The sequence below is a fragment of the Andrographis paniculata genome, unplaced genomic scaffold, assembly GCF_009805555.1.
Source record: "Andrographis paniculata isolate CXL003 unplaced genomic scaffold, ASM980555v1 Contig12END, whole genome shotgun sequence".
NCBI classification, from domain to species: domain Eukaryota; kingdom Viridiplantae; phylum Streptophyta; class Magnoliopsida; order Lamiales; family Acanthaceae; genus Andrographis; species Andrographis paniculata.
In genome coordinates, this window is record NW_026137402.1 from 1,143,560 (window position 1) to 1,169,919 (window position 26,360).

At 30.5% G+C, this 26,360-nt stretch overlaps 1 protein-coding gene across 2 annotated transcripts; it reads left to right on the forward strand.

Moving 5' to 3' along the window:
- Nucleotides 1-16,324: 16,324 nt before the first annotated feature.
- On the forward strand, nucleotides 16,325-25,456 carry LOC127251725 (squalene synthase 8-like). 2 transcript variants are annotated; one of them, XM_051275566.1, is made up of 13 exons: nucleotides 16,325-16,400; nucleotides 16,509-16,846; nucleotides 20,877-20,919; nucleotides 21,020-21,109; nucleotides 21,288-21,363; nucleotides 21,856-21,925; nucleotides 22,013-22,156; nucleotides 22,221-22,325; nucleotides 22,404-22,550; nucleotides 23,727-23,802; nucleotides 24,652-24,740; nucleotides 24,892-24,983; nucleotides 25,067-25,456. In XM_051275566.1, coding segments are annotated over exons 1-13 (1,290 nt in total). In that variant the 5' UTR covers nucleotides 16,325-16,399; the 3' UTR covers nucleotides 25,086-25,456. The 2 variants fall into 2 exon arrangements, with proteins under 2 accessions (XP_051131523.1, XP_051131532.1); XM_051275575.1 differs by having other exon boundaries at nucleotides 25,070-25,456.
- The last annotated feature ends 904 nt before the right edge of the window (nucleotides 25,457-26,360 follow it).

Below are 26,360 nucleotides of genomic sequence, written 5' to 3' on the forward strand. Positions count from 1 at the left end.
TGTTATATGACCTACCCGAAGTTTGTAAACCACTAGGATGAAAATGGGTCATGAAAAGGAAATTCAAATATAATGGGGCTATTGATAAATACAAAGTCCGTCTTATAGTAAAAAGCTACAAAAAATTGAAGGGTTTGAATTTTTCAACATATTCACCTATAACTAGGATAACATCCATTGAAGTGCTTCTCTCGATTGCATCTTTGAAAAATTCGATATTCAGCAAATAGATATAGCGTTTTTGCTTTCCTAAATAATGAATTAGAAGAAGAGGTATATATGGAACAACCGGAAGGGTATGTTGTTCCTAATTAAGAGAAAAATGTGTGCAAACTGATGAAGTCTCTTCACGGACTAAAGCAAGCACCTTCACAATGGCACTTGAGATTTGATAATGCCATGTTATTTAATGCTTTTAAAATAAATGAATATGACTAGTGTGTCTATGTCAACGAAATACCTTCTAGTTTTATCATAGTTTATTTAAATGTAGATGACTTACTGATCATGGGTAAAGAGGTTAGTCTAATCAATAAGGGCAAACATATATTGAGTCGTAATTTCGACATAAAAAACTTGGAATTAGTCTACATTATCTTTGAAATGAAAATTCTAAGACAACATAAAGGCACTGTTCTGACTTAGTCCCATTATATGCAAAAAAATATTGAGAAACACTACAAAACAATGGCTATTTGTAGCGAAATTTTATTCGCTACTATGTTTTCGTTACAAAAGCTTTTTTTTTCTTCTAATATTTCCGTAACAAATAGTATTTTCGGTTTGATCAACTTTTTTTCTTTTTTTACAATATTTTTTTCCTTACAACTACATTAATTTTAATTTTAAATTTTAAACTAAATCTAAAATAATCTAAAATAATATATCATGTATATATATATAATTTATATATTATTATATACAAATAAAAATTAGAATTAAAATAATTATTTATTTAAATTTAAAATTATCATATACAATTAAACATTAAAAATTAAATTTTAACCAAATTAAAACATAATTCCCTCGTACGGTGGCTCCCACCCCCACATCTTTGTTTCTTCTTTCTTCTTCATCTTCTCCGATCTTCTTCTTTTTCTGCATCTTCTCGTTCTTCGTTCTTTACTCTTCTTTCTTCTTTCTTTTTTCTTTTTCTTCTTCTTCTTCTTGTACGTCTTCTTTCACCTTTCGTGTTGTCCTCCGTCCCGCACCCTGAACCGCACGCCGCCTCCACCTTCCTCGGTCGTCGACCACGCTCCCTTTGTTGACCAGTCAACAGTGAACAGTCGCTGCCCGCCGACTTCCTCGAATTCCAAACCTAGTTCTTCCTGTAAGTTTGGATTTTTTTATTATTTTTTATATTTTTTTTACTAGTTAGACTTTTTTGTTTCAAGTATTGTTCATATCTATAGATCTATGGAGGTTAATGGGATTTATACTTCTTTTGAAGCATTTTTGGCGCTCAGTTTAGGGAAAATTTTAAAACATATTTGGTTTGCTAACTATTTTCTACAATAAATGCGTGTTCTTTATGTTTGAAACCCTAATTCTAATATGCTCTAGAATGTGAAGAATTAGGGATTGGAGAATCAGGTTGGAGCCAGACGGGTGTATGTTGTGGATGCCAACAATATTGCAATTCAGGTGGTTTATTTTCTTAATTGAGTATGTATAGGCGGCAGTGTTTTAGTTGGGGGCATAGTCACTTGATGAAAGCATTTGGCTTAATATTTAGAGAAGTTTTCTCATATATTATCTTCAATAATTTATACAATATTTAGTTTGCATCACACTTATGGTAGACAAATAACTATCTAATGCTTTACAGTTGGTCAAACTATTCATGCTCATTTATCATAGACTTTTCCTATCTTTTCAATGAATTGTCTCCTTGACATTGCCATGAATATAGGAAGTATATGCACAATGATTTGATGTTATTCCATATATAAATTTTGGAATTATGCCAATATGAAATTTGATACTTTTGACTGCATCTAATGGTTGCTAAATTTTTTACACTCGCGTACAAGGAATTTTGAAACGATAATATATCAGTCAGTCTGTTTCTGCAATACAGACCAGAAGAGTGAAACGAAAGCTGTGTTATTGCTTTAAAATAGTTAGCAAACCAAATTTGGGCATAATTTTTAAAACATAAACTCTTTGAAAAAATTTTTTAATAATACTTTGAAATTTTTGGTAGAATGTTTAAAACTGAAAATTTTGGGCCAATTGACGGACATATTATTGGCTTCTTGATTAATGTTCACAAAAATTATATTCCACATACATAGTTGTTTGTATATTTTATGTTGCTCGGTATTGCTTTCTTTGTGTGAATTTGTCCAAACACAAACACACACAAAAATTAGCTCTCACCTTCTCTCTTGCTCTCCATCGCAGGAATCAACCAAACAAGATAGATTGAAAAGATTATAAAGTTAGCTTTACTAGTTTTGATATCGATTGTCTGGGTTTTACAAAGGTATTTCCTTTTCCATACGAATCAGGTCATGTTAATATGTAGAGAGATGTTGTATATTCCTCAATGATTTGCTGTTAAAATAGATTGGTTAAACTAAATACCCTTTGCCTAATCATATTTTGATTTATAAATGTGTAACGGTAGATTTTATTGATTGCATATCCTGATGGTGTTGGTAATCTTGCAGTTGTCTTGTTATCTTGCAGTTCATTATGAAAGTTGTGGAGTGCTATGCACCATGAGCTATTGTCCTCCAATTTGGAGCAGATTCATTTACTAGGGACTGTTTATGATACTTTAACATTTCCATTGATGGTGTTATGCTTGTAATTTATATAGTTTTTTGTCTTCCTGTAATATATTATGGATTAACTGATGATTGAATGAACTTGTCACTAGTAACATTTCAAAGTTCCGTAATTTATGTTGAATTGGATATATTCATGCAGGGCATGCTGCTTGTGTCAATTTTGTCAAGCAACTCAATTTGCGTTTGTTGGTTGCTTTTTTGTGTAGAACACATTGTTCAGTGCTTCTATGTATACATCTATTCTTTGACTAGTAATGATATTGATATAGGTAATTAGAGATAGCGGATACACTAAAGAAAACGTTGCTAGGTGTTGGACTGTGGAGACAAGACCTTTTGGATGCGGAGCTCCCTAATGGTATTGTTTTATGATATGGGTGGCCCACTAAAATTCCTGTTAGACTTGCAGAATTGAATCCACTTGCAGAATTCTGTCTGCCTGCAGTATAAGTTTTGTACTATAATGTACTTAGTGATATTTATTTTTGGTAAATCTGGTGATTCTTTTTTGCAGAGATCCCAGAAAATGATTGCATCAAATATTTCGCTCCAAATTTCTCTTTGAAATGTTCTAGCGAACTTATGGTACATGAATTGGCATACTAATTAAGTATCACAATCCAATTGTACATGAATTGGCATACTAATTAGGTATCACAATCCAATTTTCACTGGCGTTAAATTTTATTTGGGAGGTGCATGGCAATTGATGGTGTAGATAATGGACATGATAATTATGTATCAGAATACAGGTTTTATTTTATTTTTTTTCGCTTTTGTTAAATTTTGTTTGGTAGATGCATGGGGATTGATAGCATATAATTTGACAGATATCTTTATTTTTCTTGAATTGAATTATAATGACCATATGTTATTCGACATGTATTCTCTAGTTAATCATATCACATGTCCTTTTCATCATTGAAGCGAATACAGTCCTGTGTAGAGAATGGTTTGCAATTGTTACATTGGAGTTTTTGTTTGAGATCTTAAAACATTTACTCATCAAATCAAGAAAACTTTCTTGTTTTTATGAGGATATATTTATTTGGTTTCTTCAACTCTTATATTTTTCTCATATGTAAATAGATAAATTAATGTTTCCTCCTAATTCAAAATTGAATGATGTGGAAGGAGGACATTTATGTGTTATTATTGTGGAGACTTATTTTTATCAAAGTTACTAGCTTTTAGAGTTGCACGATAAATATGAGCTGCCTTTTGTGAAAAATGGTGGTTATCATATTTTTCCATATCTACTTTTTCAATTTGGTTGGCCCTATGTTCTTCCCAATTCTTTCGCTACATGAACTTAAGTTTGTGTTGTAGTGATCGAAGAATTTTGAAGAGATTTTAAAATATCTTTTAAGATACAAAAAAAATGATATATGTATAAAATGAAAATAGTGTCGTGCGTGTTCGTATAGTAACTCCAAAATTCTTCGTCAAAAATAAAAAATCTCTTTAACCGGTAAGTGTCCGGGTCGAACTAAGGGAATATGCGAATATCCTATATCTTATTAGAAAAAGTACAATGAGTTAATGCAATCGAAGAAACTGAAAAGGTAAATTGCGGAAATTAAATCTAACTAAAAAGCGATAAAATATACATATCTCGAAAAGGATGAAGCGAGGCGTTTGTGTCTAACTTTTGCGTTCCTTAATGGCTAGATTTCCATGGATGAAATGAGCGGGATGACGATGGCGTGATAGCAAAAAATATATGTATAATTGCGGGGCGGCTCGGAGGAATGAACGTGATCACATTTGCTCGCTTAAGCTGATTCTCGACTCGGTTGGTACTTGACCTTAGGGGATTTACAACAAGCAAATACGATCACGTTCATTCCTCTGAGCCGCCCCGCAATTATACATATATTTTTCGCTATCACGCCATAGTCATCCCGCTCATTTCATCCATGGAGATCTAGCCATTAAGGAACGCAAAAGTTAGACACAAACGCCTCGCTTCATCCTTTTCGAGATACGTATATTTTATCGGTTTTTAGTTAGATTTAATTTCCGCAATTTACCTTTTCAGTTTCTTCGATTGCATTAACTCATTGCACTTTTTCTAATAGGATATAGGATATTCGCATATTCCCTGAGTTCGATCCAAACACTCACCGGTTAAAGAGATTTTTTATTTTTGACGAAGAATTTTGGAGTTACTATACGAACACGCACGACACTATTTTCATTTTATACATATATCATTTTTTTGTATCTTAAAAGATATTTTAAAATCTCTTCAAAATTCTTCGATCAAATTTTGGCGCCGTTGCCGGGGAATAAGCCCAGTATCTTTGTTTTAATTGAAAAATATTGAGTTTAATGCTAATTTAATTTTAATATTGAATTTTATATTATTTTGAACCTCTAATCCATCGACGGAATGCTTTGTAGGTTTCGAGAGTGTGATATCATTCAAGGATCAAACCTGCACGACATTTATCTTTCAGAAAAAATCAAAAAAAAATTCAAAAAATAAAAAACAAATGGCTGGATAGCGGCCTCTGCAGTTGTGTTCCAAATATACATATAATAATAATCATATAATAATAAAAAATAATAATAATATTTACTATATATATAATAAATAAATCAAAATAAATAATAATATTACTATAATGAAAAATCAACAATAAAAAAATAATAAGAATAAGAATAAAAATAAAAATAATTAGAATAAATAAAATTAGGTTTAGGAGCCGCTGCTCCCTTTTTCTCCCCTTTATATATATAATAAAAATATTTTTGATATAAAATAATAATAATTTTATTTTGTTGTTAATTCATGATTCCCAAGATGATCTACTTGTTCGTTCAGATTGAATTTTAAAGCCGAAGCAGACATCTATCCTTGTGAACCAGCGGTGATGGCAAGTAGAGCGGTGACTGCGAGCGAAGCGGCGTCAATGTCTCTGTGTGCAAGCGAAGCGGCATCAATGTCTCTGTGTGCAAGCGAAGCGGCGAAAACAAGCGGGAGAAGTGAGCGGGCCTGCGCGCAAGCAGAGCGGCGATTACACAAGCGGAGTCGGTCTTCTATTTTTTCCTTCAATTAAAGTGAGACGCTGAACCCTACCATCTTCTTCACCCAATTTAGGGCAAAACTCAGAATCAATTTCTAAAATCCTAAATTGCCCCACAAGTGAAGAATCCCTGTGAAAAATTGATTCCTAATTTCGGTATAAAGTATTTCAAAGCTCTTCAGAATGGATTAGTGCAGGTAGAGAAATTGATTTATATATTTTCCCAAATTTTTTCTCCCGGTCGTGCGATTCTTTCATGAGGGATGCTCCGCTTATGATTTTTCTGGCACGGAAGGCAAGCGGCGGCTTGCGCGAAAAAATGAGCGGCGGCTGAATAGGAGTGCGCGAGCGCAGAAGGCAACCAGCGGCTGACGCGGAAGCCAAGCGACGGCTGCACGGAAAGAAGCGACGGCTACACGGAAACTTTGGCGTTGAAGTGAGCGAAGCGATGACGGTTGACTTTTGTTGATTTTCGCACCGGTGACTGTTTTTTCGCTTCTGAAGCCATTTTTTCGCTTTTTAAGGCTAGTTTTGGACTCCCATATCAGTTTTCAAGTATTATTTCACCTATATAAATAATAAACACCTTATAAATATTTATTTAAATAAATAATACTTATTAAATAAAATTAATTTAGCCAAAATTAAATACTTAAATAGCACATAAATAATGCCTAAAAATATAATTTAAGAAACACATCAATTAATTTAATTTATACACCAAAATAATTATAAATTACACTTAAAAACTAATAAATTAATATTATACAAACAAGATGAAATAAATACAATTATTAGAGTAAATTAATATAAATAATACCAAAATTCGACATAAATGAATAATTAATTAAATAAATATAAGCTATAAAATATGACAAAATCAAGAGTTATGATGTAGTTATAGTTATAATTTTGAATTGGATTGGACATTGGTTGATAGTTCTTGGTAAAAGTTTGTTGTGATCACTAGATATAATACATCTACACCACCATAAAAAAGCATGTAATGGGTTATGCACCTGGTTGTATGAATCTTATCCTTGCACAACTGGTCTCCTATTTGTTACTATTTTCCCAGCATCTTTTCATCGGTTGAATATTCTTTTCCTTTCATATTTGCAAGAGCTTAGTTTTCATCGAAATTCTTTTTCATTCCAATATAGGAACAGAGGACTCAGTATATCAACACCTCTTTTCCAGAAAAGTAACCTCATTCAGCCGATTGAATGGCACAACTTCAGTTTTTGCCCCTCGGCAGGTTTACTTCTTATGCCCTACCAACACCAAATGAGACAACAAAGCCAGGTTCTAGGAAATCAGTCAATGAAAATGATAAATTTATGTTTTACATATTTAATTTTAAATGTCTCTAAACTATTATATTTAGAGACCATATAAGTTATGAGTGTAGGGTCTCGAGAATGGCGCACATATGAGTGGACACATACGAGGCACCATGATGACAAGCATTATTGCAACACGAAGATAACCTGACTGTCATGTATGTTGACTTTGACGCCGCATAGGGCGTTGAAACATGACACATGATTCTATGATGATTAACTTTTGTTTGTGGATTGATGCTGACTAAGTCCTTTTCGTTGGTTGAATTTGCATTTTCTGCTTCATTTTATGTGTTTGTTGCTATGTTTTGCCTATATGTTAGGTTGTATGGCGAAATAGTTATGTTCCTAGACAGTGCGTACTTGGTGCAACTGATGGTGATAAATATTTTTTGTAATATTTTTATATTTTGTAGTCATTTCGCAATATTTTCTTGCATTACAGATTTTCCGATTTGGATACTAATTGTTTTGTTATTATTGAAAAAACAAGAATACTTTTTTTGTTATGAAATTGTAGCCATTACAAATACCGATACAAAAAATATGAATGTCGTTTAAAACAGTTCTTTGACAACCATGAATTGTAACGAAATTTATACCATAACAAAATTCGATACAAATGGATGAACATTTATGGTAACGATTCTTTTATTGCAAGAAATGTCCAATACAAATAAATAAAAAAATACAATGCTAGCGTTATAAAAAATGTTACAACAAGATTTCCCACGTGCTTTATAATTGCATTGAACGTCCACTTTTTGTTACGGAAAAATTCCGTACAAAGACTTTTTGTAGCTCGAGTATATGCACTGGTCAAAATCCGGTACAAAATTGTTACAAATAGTTTTTATAACAAAAAATGGTCATTTGTAGTGATTTTAAAACCGCTACAAATGAATTTTTTTTGGTAGTAAAAATTCAATACCTATGACAACACTCTAACAAAAATTCCAATGAACCCCAGTGTACACTTGAGCAAGAATGTGGAAGAGCCCGTAACTTAATAAGAGTATGCCAAAATCACTGAAACTCTAATGTACTTAACAATTTGTACAAGGCTTAACCTAGTTTGCCCAGTAAACAAGTTAATTCGATACGCTTGCAACCTTAGTAATGAACACTGGAAAACGATAGTAAGAGTCTTAAGTTATCTTAAGTTTACTCTCGATTTTGGAATACACTATGCGAGATATCCTTCAGTACTAGATAGGTACAGTTATTCCAATTGGATATTTGACACAACATACTCATTTTCTACAAGTAGATATGTGTTTACCATTGGAGATGGAGTTGTTTTGAGAAATCCACAAAACAAACATGCATTGTACGGTTCACAATAGCAATAAAGTTTATCACATTGCACAAAGCCGATGAGGAAACTGAATGGCTTAGGAACATCCTAGTTGATATTCTATATTAGAATAAAGTAGTACCTCGTATGATGATTTATTATGATAGCCAAGCTGCAATAGCAAGGGCTAAGAGTATAATTTACAACGGTAAATTCCGACACATCCTACGTAGACATAATACTGTAAGGTATTTAATCACCAGTGAAGTTTTGACTATTGAATATGTAAAGTTAATAGAAAATCTAACGGATACGCTAACCAATGGGCTACAAAGAGATCAAATGTAAAAATTACGAAAAAATGATTGATTTGAAATCCACGAGATAGAGACAATTACAGTGATAATCTACTTATAAATGCCAAGCTTTTTTGAATGAGAAAACTAAAATGTGAGACTCCAACATAAATATTCAATTACCATTACATGAAAAGCAACGAGTGTTTAAATATGCAAAAGTGGTGATGTTGTATCAATAACACTTAATAATCCTAATGGTATAAGTTAGATACCTTAATATAAGATTACCTATATAAGTGTGACGTATGGGCCACTTCGAGCGAAACATTTATGAATCCAAAGACAAAATCCATAACTGAAACGGATTAAAATGTGAGAACAAAATTGAGGTTGAGATAGCGATACATCATTCTTATTGACTAAATGTACGTTGAGGTAGAACAATTTAAAATGTCACGTCAATTGAGCCACTAGTACACTCTGTAATGTTGACTATGAAAGGTTCAAAGCCATAAGCTACTTATCCTGAAGTATCAATGTCTCTCCAGAACTGAGATGTGTATCTATCCTAATTATGGACATTTCGACTCATGTAGGGAATTGTTGAATAAATTTATTTAAATAGTCAATGCAATTTAATTATAAAGAAATTAAATTCAGAATTTCTCAAAAATGATTTTTCGGTGAGTAAAAATACTTTAAATCAATATGTAAATTAATTAAGATTTTCTCAATTGTTTAGATTGACATGAAATTAAAGTATGTGAGCTTGAAGTTATTACAACTTTGGGTAAATAGTAAATAATTAACAAATAAAGGTGGAAAGTTATTCTACATTGCTTAATTCTGTTGCTAATGATGTATTATATATATATTGAGTTGTGAATTAAAAGTGGCAAGAAGTATGATCCAGATACAAAAGTGCTGATGAGCCACATGCACATATGTGCTGCCCGTCCGCCCAGACCAGATATGACACAACATAACACGTGTACAGGTTTGGCAGAGACACATCTATACGTTCTATAACAAATTCAATATTAAGAAATAGAAAATAGCGATGTCCGGTACTAGGAGATTATGTAGCAAATATATGCAAATCATATTCCAAAACAAACATCATCTAAAATTATAGCAGCAAAAAATAATCAGGCTCTGTTGAATTTTTTTAACTATACATTTTATGATTCAATATAAATATATAAATATTGCATACAAAAGATCACATTAAAAAATAATTTATTAAAAATCAAAATCAAAATATAAATAGAAAAATAAATATACAAAGAATATAATGCAAAGATATATAATACCCTTTTCATTCTATTTGGTTATGCCATTTTTTTTTTTGGCACGATTATTTAAAAAAAAAAAAGTATATTAGAAAGTTTTGTATAGAAAGTTTTGTTTTGAGTTTAATTGATATGATAGCTGTAATAAAATAATACATTTTTATTTAATATTTTCTAAATATATATATATATATTAACTTTAACATAATTTTTTTTCTATTTGGATAAACTATTTGTGTAAGCATTTGTAATTATAATAAAAATTTTAAATATAAATATAAATTATTATTATAATTATTTAAATATAAATTAAAGATTTGATTAGAATTTTTATTTCAAAATTTTTATTGATCACCCATTTTTCTTGTTAATAATATCAAATCAACTTTTTATTTCTTTTTTATATTATAAATTCAATTATAATTTCAGAACATCAATAAATATTTATATTATATACAATAAACAAAGTGCATGTTACATGTTTAATACATTAAAAACATTCCAAAACAAATTACACATTTTCATTTTAACATGTCTTATTTTATTTGACACATTTTAATATTTAAGTAAAATTTATTAATTCAAAATATATTTAACAAATATAAATTAATTTAATTAATTCAATAACATATAATATCATAGATATGACCAACTCAAAATCTCTTTATTTTATTTTTGTCCTCAATACATAAATATTTTCATATACATTTAAAATTCTTCATCTTTTATATAATTGGTTTATATTAATTATAAATAAATATTTTCTTCGCCCTAACCGAAAGTATCACTTTTACTTTTCTTTATTCCACTTGAAAATTTCATATTTCAATTATAGTAAATGTAATTATACATTGAAACTATCATTTTTACTATTTTTTTATTTTACAGGCATGTTATTGTACATATACACTTTGTAATTTATTTAAAATTTAAAAGATATTTTAATATTAGTATATGTTATGAGAAAACAAGAAAGAAATCAAATAAAGAATACAGAGGTTTTACGTGGTTCGGTGACGGTGTGTCAACCTACGTCCACGGGCAGAAACCGGAGAGATTTTATTATACTGATTCAAAGATTGACAATTATGTCATCCGACTAAGAACCATACCTGTCTATTTATAAACACCCCAAAACACCCTAAACCCTAAGCCTATTTGTTATTAATTAGGATAAGCCCAAAAGGAACCCTGTCAATTGAAACAGTCATTTCGCTTTGGTTTCGGGTCGGGTAGACTGCTAAATCTAAGTCACGTTTCAACAATCTCCACCTTGACTTGGAGTTTCTCCAACCGCCAAAGGTTTGTCAGTATCTCTCAGTCGTCTCCTTCCTGCCAAATGCCCCGAGAGGGCTTTACCTCCTACGAATATTCACCAAGTTCAAGCAGTGCTCAAACTTCTCCGTCGGTAGCGCCTTTGTCAAAATATCAGCTGGATTGTGTTCTGTAGCTATTTCCTGAATAGAAAACTTGTCTTCCTCCAGAACATCACGGATAAAATTCAACCTTACATCAATATGTTTGGTTCTCTTATGATACACTGAATTTTTAGCCAAACTCAAAGCACTTTGACTATCACAGAATAACTCCGGTTTCTCCACCTTCAGACCCAAACTTTGCACCAGACTATGTAACCAGATACCCTCCTTAATACCTTCAGTCATTCACATGTATTCCGCCTCAGTCGTCGACAGTGCAACCGTAGGTTGTAAAGTAGACTTTCAACTGACTACACATCCAAACAGAGTGAAGATAAAATAAGTCAGTGATCTTCGTTTCACCAAGTCACCCCCGTAATCAGAGTCTGCATAGCCAACAAGACCATCACCATGGCCTTTATCATTATATACCAGACAAATATCAGACGCTCCTTTCAAATATCGCAAGATCTACTTTACAGCTCCCCGGTGAGCTTTACCCGAATTAGCCATAAACTTGCTCACCGCACTAACCGCATAAGCGAGATCTGGTCTCGTACATACCATCGAATACATAAAACTTCCAACTGCACTTGAATATGGAACCATCTTCATGTAACTAACCTCTTCATCTGTAGCCGATATAGTGCTTCGATCAAGTTTAAAGTGTGCCGCCAAAGGGGTACTTACCAGTTTGGACTGATCAACAGATAATGTCTGCAAAACTTTCTCAATATACTTTTCTTCAGAAACCCATAGCCGTCTTGCTTCTCTATCACGCCAGATCTCCATACCAAGTATTTTCTTTGCCGCACCCAAATCCTTCATTTCAAACTCACCCTTTAGTAAAGCCTTCAAGTCATTAATTACAGTCATATTTTTAGCTGCAATTAACATATCATCCACATACAACAGCAGATACACAAAGGAATCAGTAGAAACTTTCTTCGATTAAACACAGTTATCAAACTGATTACGAGTATAACCATTAGACACCATGAATGAGTCAAATATCTTGTACCATTGCCTCGGAGACTGCATCAAGAGATACAGAGATTTCTTTAACAAGCATACTTGTTCCCCTTTAGAACTGTAGAACCCCTCCGGTTGAGACATGTAAATATGTTCTTCTAGATTACCATGAAGGAATGCTGTTTTTACATCAAGCTGCTCCAGCTCCAGATCAAAAGCATCCACCATTGCCAAAAGAACCCGAATGGTTTTGTGTTTCACCACAGGAGAAAAGACTTCATGGTAATCGATTCCTTCCTTCTGTGAAAACCCTTTTGCCACCAGTCTCGCCTTAAACCTAGCAGGTTCAACACCAGGAATTCCCTCCTTTCTTTTAAAGACCCACTTGCATCCCACTGGCTTTACCCCTTTTGTTAGTGCAACAAGATCTCAAGTCTTGTTCTTTTCAAGAGACTGCATCTCTTCATTCATTTCCAAAATCCAGGTTTCTGCATCTTTACTCGCCACAGCTTCTTTATATGTCTTTGGCTCATCAGAGCCAAGATCATCACCAACCGCCAGTGCATAAGCCACAAAATTCATGTCACATGTATTGACACATCCTACAAACCTAGCTGGTTTCTGAATATTTCTCTTTCCCTTTCTTGCTGCTATGGAATCTTCAACCCCAGTACCAGCGTCATCAGCTTCCCCCTCAACCGGTTTCCCTTGAGGTTTTGGCTGATCTGGTTGATCGGATTGATCAATAGTATTATCCTGCTGCTCTTCCTCTAACACAACTCTGTCAGGAGTCTCAAACTCTACCCTCTGGTTAGCACCACAATCTTTTGTACCTGCAATACTTTCACAACCTCTACTCTGATCAAGCATAGCAGATTCATGCAATGTTACATCTCTGCTAATAAGAAATTTACCAGGATTTTTACCTTTTGTACACCACAGTCGATAACTTTTTACTCCTGTTGCATACCCTAAAAATATGCATTTTACCGCCCTCGGCTCCAACTTACCATCATTCACATGAGCGTATGCAGGGCATCCAAATATTCTTATATTAGAATAATCAAAGGGTTTACCGGACCATATCTCTTGAGGAGTCTTTAAGTCAATTGCAGTTTATGGAGATCTATTAACCAGATAGCTAGCAGTGTTTACTGCTTCAGCCTAGAATTGCTTAGATAAGCCAACAAATATGCGCATACACCTAGCACGCGCCATGAGGGTTTGGTTCATTCACTCTGCAACTCCATTTTGCTGTGGTGTGTGTCGTACAGTGCGGTGCCTCACTATACCTTCTTTCTTGCAGAAATCATCAAATGGAGCGTTGCAGAACTCCAACCCATTATCAGTTCTTAAAGTCTTGACCTGTTTACCCGTCTGTTTTTCAACCATGGTCTTCCACTCCTTGAACTTCCTAAACACCTCATCTTTAGTCTTCAGAAAGTACAACCAGACTTTTCTCGAATAATCATCTATGAAAGTGACAAAGTAAGAACACCCGAGCATTACCAGAGCACCTTTTAGTTTTCTCTTCATCATTACCAGAGCACCTTTTAGGACTTTCACCCACTTACCTTCACCATGATATTTTAAACCATTCTTGGCTAAGGTGCCAAGAAAAATCAAATTCTTTCTGAGTTCAGGAACATACCAACAGTCAAATTTCGTGACAGTACCATCATGCAATTTTATCTGTACTATCCCACTCCCCTTTATGGCTAGAACCCCATCATCACCTAACTTCACCGTTCCATTCCACTCCTTAAAAGAAGTGAATAGATCACGAAAGAACGTCATATGGTGAGAAGCACCAGTATTCATAATTCAGGAATCAGCGGTACTAGCACTACACGCTGTCAGAACTTCACCAAAGTCTCCATCATCAAAACTGTCTTGTACCACAGCAGCACTGCTGCCACTGTTACTAGGATCAACTTTTGTATTTCCCTTCTTCTGTGGACAATCCCTTTTAACGTTCCCCTTTTTCTTTGCAAAGATAACACTTAACTTTACTAGAGGATTTTAATTTTGAACGCGACCTCCCATTCCCGTTACTCCTCTCATGTGGTCTTCCCCTACCTCCAAACAGACCTGAACCAGAACCCCCTTTCAGAGAAACCTTTATTTTCAATTATTTGGACATAAGGGCATCTTTCACATCATTAACAGAAAATTGTAGTTCTACCATATAGCATAGTATTTACAAAATTCTCATATGAACTAGGTAGTAAACACAATAAAATTAGAGCTTGATCTTCATCATCTACTTTAACCTCAACCCCTTGAAGATCAAGAATGATACGGTTAAAAGTATTAAGATGATCCTTTACCTGAGTACTTTCGGACATCCGGAGGGTGTAAAGACATTGCTTCTGACATAGCCTGTTCGTGAGATAGTTGTTTTGGTACTTCTCACACAGTTTATTCCATAACCCAAAAGCCGTTGTCTGATCTACAACCTCCCGTAACACCTTATCAGTAACTGACAGCAAGATCGCGGAATGAGCCCTTGCCAAAATCTCCTTATTTACTTCCTCCTTCGTGTCTTTAGGAAACTTGTCTTCTCCCTCCAACGCAGCCGCACATCCTTGTTGAACCAGAAGTACCCTCATCTTGACCTTCCAGAGCGTGAAATCATTCGACCCATTAAACTTCTCCAGATCAAACTTATACGAGGACATCTTCAATCAATGAGATATGGCTCTGATATCACTTGTTATGAGAAAACGAGAAAGAAGGCAAATAAAGAACACAGAGGTTTTACGTAGTTCGGTGACGGTGTATCAACCTACGTCCACGGGCAGAAACCGGAGAGATTTTATTATACTGATTCAGATATTTACAATTATGTCATCCGACTAAGAACCATAGCTGTCTATTTATAAACACCCCAAAACACCCTAAACCCTAAGTCTATTTGTTATTAATTAGGATAAGCCCAAAATGAACCTTGTCAATTGAAACAACCTTTCTCTTTGATTTTGGATCGGATAAACCGCTAAATACAAGTCACGTGCAACCGTATATAATTATTTTACTATAATAAAAATTAATAAACATAGTAGTTTGAGAGTTGAGGTGAAACACCTATATAAATAAACAACACGTGATTAATGTTCATCAAAGATATTTTGATAAAATAATTAGAATATATATAGCAATACTTATATAAATATAAACGACATATTATTAATGTTCATTAAATATATTTTGATAAAATAATTAGAATATTTGTATAGCAATATTTAAGTAAATATGAACAACACATTATTAATATTAAATCAGCAATATATAAATGAAAATAGTACATTATTAACATCCAAAATGATAAAAATGAGGGTGTGTTTTTTTTGGAGTTTGGATTTTTTTGTCTGAATTTAAATAGTAATTTTTTTTTAATTGTAATAATTATATAATATCATGTTTTTTTAATATAAAATTAATTTATAATATAATATAAAAAGATAAATAATTGATTTGATATTTTTAGAGATTGTTTTTTTTTTTTCCCATAATAAAAGTGTGAAGAAATTTGATAAAAGAAGTTTGGCATCAATAAGAACATATTGTTAATATCGGATGAGTAGTAATATATTTAATTTGTAGCACCAAATGAGTAGAAAATATATGTAAATTTTGTAACATTGTGAAATCTAGGCATTTGATTTGATTTGATGCGTGTATAATGGAATGATTTTGATTTAGTGAGTAGAGAGTAGTGGGATCTAACTGAAAAGGACCAATAGTATAGTTTATTTAGAAAAGAAAGTTGAAGCACGCAAAGAAACAACCGGCAATCCACTCCACGCGCTTTGCAATATTTCCAAAATGCTAATAAATATATATATATATACACAGTGCGTGAGGGATGATATTTTCAATCCTGCACTCGATCGATCGCGCGCGCTCTCTCTCTCTCTGTGTCTCTCTCTTTTTGGCGGATTGAAAAGTAGCTTTGCATTTCACTCTGCCTTAATTATACTTTGAATTGATTTGATTATTAATTAAATTTGTGGAAATGTTGTGATTGATTGATTCTGTTTGATTGATTTCAAAGTGTATGCAGTAGCTACAACGGCTAATCTCCAATTGGGAGCAGGAGCAGGAGCAGGAGCAGAAGCACCACTGCGAGGAGCAATTAGCATGAATAAGAATAAGAATGTGAATGTGAATGTGCGTAGTAGAGGAAATGATTGGGGTTTGTTTGGGAGTGTGAGGCATTGGGATGAGGTGTATCCGATGGCGAGGTTGAAGCTGGCGACAGTAATGGCCGCCGAGAAGGAGAAGCAGATGCAGATACCCCCGCACTGGCGATTCTGTTACTCTCTCGTCCATCAAATGGCAGTCAGTTTCGTCGCGGCTGAGCAGATTATGGATAAGGACCTTCGTGACGCTGTCAGTCACTCACTCTCCCCTTCCTCTCTCTCTCTCTTCATTTAAAATTTAGGCTAAATTCAACCAAATTTCTACTATGTTTTCACAAAATTGCATCAAATTCTTTTAAAATTGTTTCAAATTTCCTTATGGTTTTATATACTTTGTATTTAACCCCTCATCGATCCCTATTTAATATTATTTGACGTAAATGCGTCTAAATTACAAATAAATTTTAAAATATCAATTTCTAAATTACTAAAATTACAAATAAATTTATTTTTCTTAATATTTAGTCTAACTAAAATCTTAAAACCTGAAAAAAAAAATATTTTTTTAGCATATTTATTATTTTTTGAAGTTAAATATAAAAAAATTGAATATATTTGTAATTTTAGAAATTTAGAAATTGAGATTCTAAAATTTATTCGCAGTTTGAGAGCATTTAGGTTAAATATCGTTAAATAAGGACCGCCGAGGGAGTAGGACGCAAAGTTTATAAAACCACAAAGGAATTTGATGTAGTTTTAGAAATATAGAGAATTTGACGTAATTTCATGAAATCACGAGTAAATTTGATGCAATTTAGCCTAAATTTAAATTTAGGAATGCCCCTTCCTTTTATCTTTATTTTTATCTTTTAGAAAATATATAGTAGTACAATATATTTTTTTTATCTTATTTATTGCTTTAAATGCTTTTATATTAATTAAATTAATATATTTTCTCTTTTAAAAATATGATATTTGATTTTAGACCTGTATAAATAAAAATGGTAAACATTTAATTAGTATTTTTTTTAATAAAATAAATAAAAAAATTATCAACTATTTATTTAAGTCTCCCTCTATCAAATCTAGTAACGTTTTCTTCATATTACATAGAGAAAATGTATCTAAATTTAACGGATAAGCAATTTAGAGACAATCTATTACTTAATTTTTATTAAAAAATACTCAATTCATTTCAAAATAATAATTTTTTTTTTTTGTCCGTTTCAAAACAATAGTTTTATTTTTATTTATTTTTTTAAAAAATATACTACTCCCTCTGTCCCAGATACCATGTCCACGTTGCCGTTTCTGTCCTTCCCCATGTACCATGTTACTTTCCTTTTTTAGAAAATGATTACACACTTTAATCTCATTTTAAATTTTTTAATTTAATTTTTTTTAATTTTAATTAAACTAATTAGTTATCTTAATCTTAATTTATAATTATTTATATTATAGGATAATTATTTTCACTAATACATTCTTAATTATCTAATAATTAGACCCCTACTAAAATACCGTGTCTACAGTGTAACAGACACGGTATCTGGGACAGGGGGAGTATTATTTTGAATGTATCCATATTTTTTCATTATTAGAAAAATATCATTATTTTCTACACAAATACAATTACAAGGATATTTTACTATTTTAATATCAATTTTATACTAATTTTTAATATAATATCATTATTTATTAAATCTAGTGCCGAACCCCAATAAACTATTGTTTGAAAACAGATAAAACATATAAAATAAATGATTGGACAATTATTTACTTTCCCCGTCCCATAAAAGATGTCTTATTGGGGTCGGCATGGAAAATAATAGTATTTAATTGAAAGTAGATGTAGAGCAGAATGTAAAAGACTAAATTATCATTGTTTTTTCAAAGATTTTAAAAAATAGGTTAAAGTAATAATTAGAAAATATATGTGAAAAAATAAAAATAATTTTATTGTAAAGTGGGGACCATATTTACTATATAAAAAAATAGGACAATTATTTTGAGAGGAACGAAAATAGAAAAACAAGAAAAACTCTTTTGGACTGAAAGAGTATTATTTCTTATTCAAATTGATGTTTATTATTTATATAAAATTTACATTAAGTGCATATTTACAACCACATCTTTGGACTAGATGGTATTTTTTTCATATTTTAGTTTAACACAGAGAATATAATAAATAAAATTTTTGTATATTTTTACTAAAATACAATAAAGTATTACATAATTTGCCCTTGGATTTATTAAATAACTTTTATTTATTTTGATGAGTGTGCGATAATAAAAATAAAAAAAAAAAAAAACCTCCATCCCATTTGAAAAAAACATTTTGGAGTATTGTATTAAATTAAAAAATAATAATATTTTATTAATTAGTTGAAATGTGTAAGAAGTTTTAACATTTTTTCTTTTAACTTTATGTAAAAATAATTGTATGTTTAATACTACAATATGTTTTTAATTTATATAAAAGTTAAAAAAAAAATTGGTATTAATGTACGATAACTTTTACTTAAAAAAAGATATATTCTTTTGAATAAAATATACAAAAATAATTAAAAGAGCACTTTAAATAGTATATAATAGTATATATTTTTTATTTCATTCAAAAAATTAATATTTAGAAATAAAATATTAATTTTTTGTATTATAAATACACTTTTCGTTATATTATATAAAAACATATTTTAACTAAAAAGCACACACAACAAGAACAACAAACCAACACCCCACTAAAAAAGAATAGTATATTTGTAATGGAATTCTGTTCCTAAAGTTCACGTAGCTAATGTAATTTCATTACTAATTCCGTCTCTAATATCATTAGTAACAGAAAAACTACATTTAGGGACTAAAACCCTTGTTACAAAATTGATATTTTCTTATAGGTCACTTTGTTGAAAACCGAAAGCTAATTTTTAAAATACATACATACTACAGGTTTATGAATAAGTTTGTATATATTATTCGTAATTCACCCTTAAACTCTAGTGAGTATTTCTTTGAAATAATTTGTGACTAATAATAAAATTAATTATTATGTAATAATCATTTTTGTTGTATTATTTAGTAATTATTTCAATTTTTTTTTTTGTTAAGTTACTGTTTTGATTTTACATATGTAAAGTAGTTAGAATTATTAATCTTTTACATTTAAATTATTTTAGTTGTAAAATATATCATTATTAAAAATAAGGTTAAAAAAACTTAAATATAATAAATTTACTTGAAATTATGAAAATATTGAAATAATGAATTAATCGATATTTATCTAATATATGCCTGTATAAGAATGATTATTGTATTGATTGCACAATATTCATTTCCCTACACATAAAATGGGCATATATCACAATATATGTGAAATAAAATCATATGTTTTTTATTTATATATGTAAGTGTATTTTATATAAATATATTATGTGTTAGCTAATGTGATATATTCATATTATATTAATATAAATAATATATTATTTTTAATAATATTATATAATATTCATTAATGTACTTTTATATATATAAGTGCAGAGTCTAAAATAATATAAAAATATCATTATTTGATATTTCACCTATATATATATAATACAAAAAAAATTAATATATATATATATATAAAAGTGCAGAGTCTAAAATGGATATAAAAATAATCACTAATTGATATTTAGTTTTATATATTTTTTAATTTATTAAAATTATAAAATCCAAGTACCTCTGTGTTTATTGATACAATTTCATTTCAAAAAAAAAAAAAAAAAAAAAAAAAAAAAAAAAACCACCTCATGAATTGGGCCTCTATTTATATCTTAGCTCTGAAAAGGCCCGTGTTAGTGTATGTTCAGATTATTGATTATGAAGAGAACCCTATAAACTCTACTTACATAGTCATTTTTATTTTTTTTTATAATTATGATGTAATATTTTCAAAAACATCACGGGGATCGATTGTGTTTGTTCGGGAGACTTTCAAAAGATTTCTACTATTGCTGAAAAATATTTTCGAAAAAATATTTTTGTAACGTGATTTTTTTGTCTTTAAATTCACTTTTTCCGCTACTAATGATATTAGAGACGGAATTAACGATGGAATTACGTTAGCTACGTGATCTTTAGGGACTGAATTCCATTACAAATATACTATTATTTTTTTGTCGTGTATATATTTAATATATGATATTTTTATATAAAAAAGGTAAAAATTATTGTAGATAAATAGTGAAAACAAGAGATTGAAAAACAAACTAAACAAATCCTTAATGGTTGGTACTTGCCAGATTTACATCAGTATCTTGGTTCTTCGAGCACTGGACACTATTGGTAAGAAACATCTCTTGTTCATCAATCAATTTAATTTCAAGTAGCTAAGCTAAGCTGTTGATGATACAAATCTTATTTCTTTACTAATTTTTAAGTGCAGAAGATGATTCAACTCTAACAACTGAGATGAAAGTGTCGATTCTACAAACTTTCCACCATCACATCCGCGATGGAAAATTGCGTTTCTCTAGTGAGTTTCGCAACTTATAAACTTTGTCTTCCGATAATCACCGTAGCATCGACGATAATGAAACAAATTTATGACACCAAAACAATCAACACATTACAACTTTCTGCATTTTAATTTAATGGGAGATGTTATCATTTGCAAAATGATGAGTCTTTTATACGAGTTTATCGTCTTCCAGATGACACACAAGACTACAAAATTCTAAAGGAGAAGTTCCATCATGTCACCACTGCTTTTCTTGAGCTCGACTACAGGTGGTATTCTACCCAATCATCAATTACTGATCACTAATTAATTGTTTGTTTGCCCAAGTCTTGTTAACTTGTGGGGTTATTGCAATGATCAATAAATCCTGAGAAATTAATTTGTATATATGTATGCTATACGTTACCATAATACAAATATGACATTTTAATATATAGAACATCTATACAACAGATAATATAATTGAATTTAACACATAACGTATATAAAAATACCACACCTTTAAAACATATCGCACATTGTTAGAATCAACACAACATATGGTATTTGTTCAAGCATGTACTAAAAGTCTATATTTTATGTTCTATCAACACAATACTAATTAATTTAAATTAGCATCCTAACCAAGACACAAAGTGTAATTATAATACAATCAATTGTTAACTCAACTATGTCCTTTAGAATCTAATGGAAATTCCAATCTAGGTCTAATCTCATGAGTTTGTGCATTAAAGATAGCTTATGCGATTATATTTTTGCAGATATCAAAAAGAAATTGAAGAAATCGCCATGAGAATGGGTGCAGGAATGGCGAAATTCATTTGCAAAGAGGTACGCTCATGAATAAATGAACAAAAATAAAAAAATAAAAATGATCAATGCTCTGACTTTAATAGTCTTGAAATAATGTTTATTCAGGTGGACACAATAGATGATTACGATGAATATTGCCACTATGTGTCTGGACTTTGTATAATAGGAACATCAAAGATATATAGCACTTGCAAAGGAAAAGATCTGGCTTCGGACGACCTCTCCAACACAATAGGTTTATTTTATCAGGTATAGAGTGAGTGTCTCACACTTTGCCCATATATCTCTCTTATTTTCAATTCCTACAATGCAGAAAGCAGATATCATCAAAGACTATCTGGTCGATATAAATGATACCCCAAGACCTCGTATTTTCTGGCCCCGTCAAATTTGGGGTAAATATGTAGACAACCTCGAGGTAATCAAATCAAATCAAAGACACTTCATGGTCATGGTATGAACTACTACTTAATATGAAATTTAATCGTTCATTTAGGACTTGAAAAAAGAAGAAAACTCGGCCAAGGCATTGCTTTGTCTCAATGAAATGGTCACAAATGCTTTAACACACGTCGAAGATAGTCTAAAGTATTTGTCTGCTTTGCCGGATCCAGCCATCTTTCGTAGTCTCGCCATATGGATGGTACGAGGGTCTTTTACTTTTTCTTTGTCTTTTCATTTTTTAATGAAGACTTGGATGTCATGATGCCTTTATGAAAATATATATATATATCTTTGGAAATTAAAATTGCATATTAAAAAATATATAGATGAATAAATAAATAGATAGACTCTAATTAGTAAATGAGCAACTACTTCACATGCCTTAATTAAATTAAATCAGTATCTACTATGTCTATTGTTATCGTGTACTGTTAATTCATATTATAATAGTAAAATCTATTATGTTCCTTTTATGTTTAATAAAAATTTTTAATTTTCTAGCTAAATATAAAGTTTGTTCACCTTATATTATTAAATGTAAATATTTTTATACTAGGTACGGGAAATTGTATTGATAATATAAAAATATATATATATTTTTTTGTGTAATTATTGACTTTTTACGAGTGAATAATATATATTATATATTGTGTTAAGTATCTATATTGTATTTTTTTTAATAATATTCCTTTCGTCCCTTAATAATCTATTCATTTTTTCATTTTGGTTTGTCCCATAACAAAATATTCATTTCCTTTTTTTTAGTAATTGTACTATGTACCTAACATTACAAATACCTTTCTAATTTACAATATATTACACAAAAGTCATTACGTTTATGTCATACAAAACTAATAGGGTTAATTTAATCTGTTTACTTTTATTTCTACTTTATCCCAATATAATACTAATATTTTTAAAATTCAATACAAAAAACAAATAGATATATAGATATGGGACGGAAGGAGTATTTAAAAAAAATCATTCTATATAAAAATACTAAAGAAACAAACCCATAGTGTTTATAAGATTTTACAATTGAAATTGTGCAGAGATTCAATAAAATACATAACCTATATAAAAGAAACACCTGTGATTTTCATGTATACACATGGAAGTAAAATAGTAGAATTTTGAAATATTTTTAAACTAGTAAAAAAATAAATAAACAGAACAGATATTTTTGTAATATAAATAAGTACGGGATATGATGTTGTGTATAGAAATTATATTAATGATGTAATTTTTCTTATATAAAAAAGTTTATCATTGATAAGTATTGTTAAAAATGACTTTAAAATGTATTTGTACATTCTTTTTGATGATCTCCAAGTCTAACGGCGCTAATAGTATATTTGCATTGTAATTTTTGTAGGTGTTGGAATTTGGGGCATTAGCTTTGTGCTACGATAACATTCAAGTATTTCGAAGGGGTGCCAAATTAAGATTGGGTAAGTAACTCTAATTACGGACGTTATTATACTATTTATCAATAGAATTTTAATTTTTTTTTTAAATATTATTTTAAAGACTTGTTCAGTTGGTTAAAATCAATCAAAATCATGTAACAAATTATTTTTAGGTATTCCCTAAAACTGCATATAATTAATCTATCTACAAAAAATAGTTTTCTATCTTTTATTATTTATCTTTTAATAATAATAGTCAATTTTCTGTTATTGTTTTTATATATTCCATTATTTTTTTTATCAATTTTTTAATTATTTTTTTATAAATGCCCCACTTTACTTTTTAGCTACCTTAATTTTCTATTAACATATTATTATTTATTAGTTTCTTTTCCAAAGAAAATGATTAAGTTTTAGGTACAGATGAAATATTTCTTTCATTATCAATTCAAAAACTCAATTTGTTATTATTATTTTTAAATCTTCAAAAACTCTAAAAAGTTAATATTATGTGGGAATGGAGGAATTGTACACTAGACTTGCTCTTGACAGTTAGAAATTGTTGGAATTTTATTTTTTTTAGTTCCTGTTTTCAGTTTGAATATATGAACTGGATTTTATAAAGTTTAATTTTGATTTCATATTATGAGATTGTGAATGATGGTTCCACGTTATTATTATTATTATTTTTTCTAAACTTAAATTAGAAATTAAATAAATTAAACGCATATTTATATTATAAAATGAAATCATCATATGTTTTATCTTATGTTGAAATTATTATTTTATTTTATGATTTTTAAATATTGTTATTAATTTACATGAGATTATATAGAAAAAAAAATCATAATCAAAATTAATGTTGGCATTCTATATCTCTTGTTTGCTCAGGTCTCAAAGCTAAAATCTTCTACACAACAAGAACAATGTTTGATGTGTATGAAGCTGTGTACAACTTCTCTCTTACACTAGAATCTAAGGTTCGGTTTGAAACCAACGAACGAACACCTACGTCTATATATACAAGTCATTCTGATCAGTCACTATATAAGGCAATTTGTGTAACATTTTATTCCCCGATCATGATCACAACTTTAAATGCTTATATCTTGCCATGGGTGAACTTTGCAGATCAATCAAAACAATTCTCACTGTAAGGAGGCAAAGAACCTCGTTGACACAATCAAGAAACTTTGCGAAAACTGCGGCACTTCAAACAAAAGGTATGCTTTCCATTGCCATTGCCATTGCCATGGTCCTTTTGAGCCACTTATTCGAAATTGTAATTTTGTTTGTTTCCTGCCAGGAGATCTTACATTATTTAGACCAGCCTCCAATCGACGAGATCTCTTGGAATGCTAAATCCAAGAATTGCGAGGATAAACTTGAATATCATCAAATGTGAGGATAGTTTTGAGGTCATGGGAATTTCACTAGAATGAGTTCGCACAAACATTTTGCAAGACCAAGGGTTTGCTTACTTTTGCGTGTTTTTAGTTTATATATATATATACATATGTGTGTATGATTATGGTCACCATGCTGGATTAACTATAATCAGTATATAAAACATGAAGGGCTAGCATATGACTTCAATTACTACAATGTGTTGTGTAGATTGTTGTCACATGCAGTACCTTCATATTTTACTAATGTGTTTATTAACTCGGATCAATGGTAGATATTGTATGAATTATTATCATGTTTTTTTAATGTTATATCTTATATCTTATATTATATTAATGTACATTTTGTGTTATTGATTTATAATTTATATATTTTTTTAGATAAAATAATGATCGGATACAATCTTTTATTAAAAAGCATCAAGAGATCTTAAATTATAAAATAAATGAACAAGAAAGTAGTAAACAAACTTGGGGTGTGTTTGTTTGGGGGATTGGATTGGATTGGATTTACACTATTCATCCAATTTTTTTCTCCCAAAAACATTAAATTAAACGGCTATTTTTTATTTTTTATATTATACTAAAAATCAATTTTACATTCAAAACATCACATCAACACCTATTTATATCACATCATACAACTATTCAAATTCAAAATTTTTACTATTCAAATCCCAACTCAAAATCCAAACCCCCAAACAAACACACCATTTGCACAGACAGATGCCAATTGTATCACTGTAGTCCCTAAGATACATATGTGTTTATACCTTTTCTAATTTGATTTATTGAAGAAATTAACTCCATTATTCATGGAATTTTATTTGGATAAGTTTTTGGAATATTAGAGGATTAAAAAAAAAAAAAATCATGGAAAAACATTAGTGGAAGGGAAATTCACTAGCCTTTTTAGGCATGAAGGATTTGCAACCTTGGGCTGAGGAATCGTTGTTGATACTACCCTCTAACATCTCATACGCGTGTATCAAAGAAAGCAATTATGGTGGCGTGTGAAGGGTTTCTTTACCGATGTATCTATATTTACAAAAGTTAAGAGTATGTATTCATCACTTTTATCCTCTCCAAACCCTAATTTCGATTGTGTGAAGTTTTCTCCCCAAATTCAACCACAGTCTCTTGGTAAGGATGCGAAACCAAAGATCTCATCTAAGAAAAAGAGGTAGGTCAATC